This window comes from Phaethon lepturus, unplaced genomic scaffold (genome assembly GCF_000687285.1).
Source record: "Phaethon lepturus isolate BGI_N335 unplaced genomic scaffold, ASM68728v1 scaffold21526, whole genome shotgun sequence".
Taxonomy (NCBI): Eukaryota; Metazoa; Chordata; class Aves; order Phaethontiformes; family Phaethontidae; genus Phaethon; species Phaethon lepturus.
The window spans coordinates 10,797-14,623 of NW_010547167.1; the positions used below are offsets into that span (position 1 = coordinate 10,797).

General features: G+C 44.1%; 1 protein-coding gene across 1 annotated transcript in view; it reads left to right on the top strand.

Annotated features, from left to right (window-relative positions):
- The window catches only part of DENND2A (DENN/MADD domain containing 2A), a gene marked incomplete at its 5' end in the record, with an annotated part of 25,754 nt that overhangs the window by 8,640 nt on the left and 13,287 nt on the right, over positions 1-3,827 (top strand). The window contains 3 exons of the mRNA XM_010289562.1: positions 86-163; positions 663-803; positions 2,976-3,124. Coding sequence (XP_010287864.1) covers positions 86-163; positions 663-803; positions 2,976-3,124 — 368 coding nt within the window. The remainder of the gene's footprint in view (positions 1-85; positions 164-662; positions 804-2,975; positions 3,125-3,827) is intronic.

A 3,827-nucleotide genomic window follows, 5' to 3' on the forward strand; every position in this document is an offset into this window, starting at 1 on the left:
AGACCGATCACTCTGTCTCTGCAGTAGTTAAAACTGACATTTTCTTGGTGTTTTTTTGTGTGTGTATTTGTGTTTGTCTTGAAAGCCCAGTGGGAAGGGGAAGCGTCTCCCAGAAGTTTACTGCATTGTGAGTCGCCTTGGATGCTTCAATCTCTTCTCTAAGGTGAGGTTGGAGAGAGAGGGAATTTGTGCTGTAGGCCAAGAGGGACCTGAAGGTGAAGTCAACACCAGAAGAATGAGGATCAGGGAAGCTGATGGCTGAAGAAAAGTCCTGAAATGTGTTGGCAAGGCAACTGCATGCTCATTCCAGAACCTAGCAAAAACACAGTTAAAAGGAAAAATGGATTGTCAGTTGTTGCCTTGTTCCTTCAGCAGAACTACCAGAATATAAGCACTGAGAGTTTGAAAGGTGGGGTCCTTACTTTGAGGGTGGTGGGGAGTTTGCAAATTGTAAGCTTTCCACTGACCTTACTGGGGCTGGGTTTCTCTTGCTGAAGGAAATTAAGGGTCTTCAATTGCATCTTTTACCTTCTTCCTTATGATTCAAGGCTCCGTGTCGATGCTGGGTAAAGGAGAGAACGTAGATGCTGGTGCACTTTATTCCTGGTGTTACCTCCCTCCTCCTGATTTACATGTTTTTCTGTATTCATGCTTTATTTCAGATCTTGGATGAGGTTGAGAAGAGACGGGGCATTTCCCCGGCCTTGGTGCAGCCTCTCATGAGGAGTGTCATGGAGGCACCTTTCCCAGCTTTGGGTCGGACGATTACAGTCAAGAACTTCTTGCCAGGCTCAGGAACTGAGGTAAAGACACCACCCTAGAGAGAGGTAGACTTAGGCCAGCAAATGGTGCAGGACTGGCTAATGGAAGTTGGCACTGTGATGTAGAACTGGGGATCTTCAAGGACAGATTGTCTGGCAACTGTGTGGGGAAGCTAGGGAGTAAAACAGGAGACTGGAGGGGATGGCATGGAGACTTCAGTGACCTCAGAATCAAAAGGGAAATCATATGGCAAAAATTAATTTAAGGACACAGCCATGCTAATAAGGCAAAATTAAACAGGGCATTGGCCTTGAGGCCAAGTGGAACAGACCACTGGGCCCCATGCTGCCCAGCACATGAGGCCCCCACACTTAACTTCCTGTAGACAGGGTTCATAGCATGTGCTCCAGCACCCTTAATACAGAACCACTGTTCATATGGGAAAGGGCATAGAGTTCTGGTCAAAAAAATACTTGAAACCACACAAGGGCAATGTTGCAGCCTTTCAGAATGGCACTTTCACAGCATGGAGGTAAGAGTACGTTTTGCATCTCACACAGTGTGGTGTAAGGACAGTGGAAGGGTTTTACAAGTGTGGATCTTCTGGGCATAGTATTGAACGTCTCTGGGAGGGTGGAGGGAGCCAAACTGAATGTAGTCTTGGCCATACCTCCTGTTGGGCATGGTGTACCTTGAATATGAGAGGAAAGTGAGTGTGTTGATAGAGGTTGTGTCTGAGGGCTTTCAGCACTACCTGACAGTGTTCCCCTCAACCAAACTGAAAACAGTCCAAACTAAATGAAGTTACTGCAGAGCACATGCATAGCTAGTTAAAAATCTGCACTCAAGGAGTAGAGTCCCAACGGTGTGCTGTCAGTCTGTGAGAATGTTTTGGCTGTTTTGTTTCTAGGATCCTTAGTGTTCATTAATTATGCAGTTGATGGCATAAACCCTACATTTACACAATGGGTAGATGACAGCATTGGGATGGGTTGCAGGCACTTTGGAGAGTAAAGGATTAAAATTCAAAATGGCCTTGCTAAGTTGAAGCTTTGCTGTGAAATTCAATGTGGACAAGAGTAAAATGCTGTGAAGAAGAAATGTGTAGTCTAATACAACATGGAAGTAACTGAGTGAGCAACAGTACTTCAGAAAAGGATATGGTGGTATAGTGGGACATAAAGTGAGTAGAAGTAACAGTATGGTATTATGTAGACAAACTCCTGCATTGTGAAAAAAAGTGAAGGGATGAATAATAAAGTAATTTTTTTCTGCTTTCCAGCACTGGTGATATTTAGAGTATCATTTTCCAAAAAAATGCAAACGCTAGGAGAAAGCCCCAGAAGAGTAGTTCCACTTACTAAGTGGTTTAGAAAATACAAGCAAAGCTTGAGAAAATTGTTTGCTTAATATAGGAAACAAAGGGCAAAGGAAGACATGTGATAATAAACTTCCAATATACAGTAAGTTTTTGACAGAGAGGAAGGTGACTAGTTGTTCAGAGCATATACTGAGAGTAAGACAACAAGTAGTTGAAGTAATTTGCCACTGACATGTTTCAGCTGCAAGCTTGGTGTTGGTAAGGCTAGTTCAGAACTAGAGCAATTTTCTTGTGGGATTTATGAAATGTGTGGTGTTGGAGGCTTTCAAGAACAATTTAGATAAGCATCTGTCTAAGATAAGGAGTATGAAGTGCTAAGGTGCTGTGACAAGAATTATTTAAGTAGGTCTGAACAAAGAAAAATGGCCATAGGCTGCTCTTTTCTGTAGCTGATATGAAAAATTTATAGTCAGTAGGTTAGCCATCCAAATTCTTGCAGTAAAACAACAACAAAAAAATCGTAACTGTAAGAATAAGAATGCAAATTTGAAAGGCTTTGTGCCATTCTGCTGCTTGAATGCCAGAAAGCCTGGAAACCACCCCTAGCTGGACACAAACTAAGTTTTCGTCCTTATGATGAGCTCCCTGTCCTCAGTCCAGTGGGGAAAATTTGTGGTTGGTCTTGTGCTGTGCCCATTGGAGAGGACTCTGGATTGTCTTCAGCTTCATGTGGAAGAAGGATTTGTGGGAGGTAACGCAAGGAAAGACTGTTTGAGGGATTAATGCTGTGCAATATTCACCAGCACAGTCGGTAATGCTAGTTAGCTGTCTGTGCTTGCCACAGTATGGGTGGACAGCGAGAGCTGACCTGTGGTGTTTTTCATTCCAACAGGTCATCGAGCTGCGGCGGCCTCTCGACTCCAGGCTCGAGCATGTTGATTTTGAGTCCTTGTTCACATCCCTCAGCGTGCGGCACCTGAGCAGAGTCTTCGCCTCCCTGCTTCTGGAACGGAGGGTGATCTTTGTCGCAGACAAGCTCAGGTACCCTCTTGCATTTCCTTAAACAAAATGCTGCCAAGGAAGGAAGGCTGAGAAGGCTGCAGTGACTGATGTCTCTGCCTTGTTCTTTTTATCTTTGCTGCTCTTTTCCAACTTTTTATCTGATGTGAGTAGGGCTGTACTTCCCAGGAGTGGGGAACTCGGGCCATGCACCATAATTTCTCATGCCCAGGGAGAACCAAATTCTCTTTCCTCCAGGTCATTTTAGAGCAGGGGCTGGTGCTAAATGAATGAAACCCCTCCTTTTGCTCCATGATGCTGCAGTGTTCCCCACTGAGCTGCGCTGGAGTTTCCAAGGATCAAGCCTCGGACAGAGATCACCATCCCTTCTGGGGTGTTCCCTGATGTCACAAAATCTTCTTAAATCTTCAGTTTGTATTTTAATATTGGTTTCTAAAGACTTTTTTTTTCTTGTGAGAGATGAAAGTAAAGGATGCAGTGAAGGGGGGAATAGAGATATAGGACTTTACTCTTCTATTTTGAATCCGCTCAATTTCTGGTTTTATGGTGGTTTGGGGTTTTTTTTCTGTTGGTTTTTCTTTTTTCATTTTTTTGTTTGCTTCCCTAAATTATGAAAATGGGCCCAGGTTTCTTTAAGATCCTGTGCAGCTGGTGGTGGCAGCTCTCCAGCCCTTGAAGCACTTGAGGATTCAGGGAGGAGAGTTCGATGAGGCTAGGGGAAGAA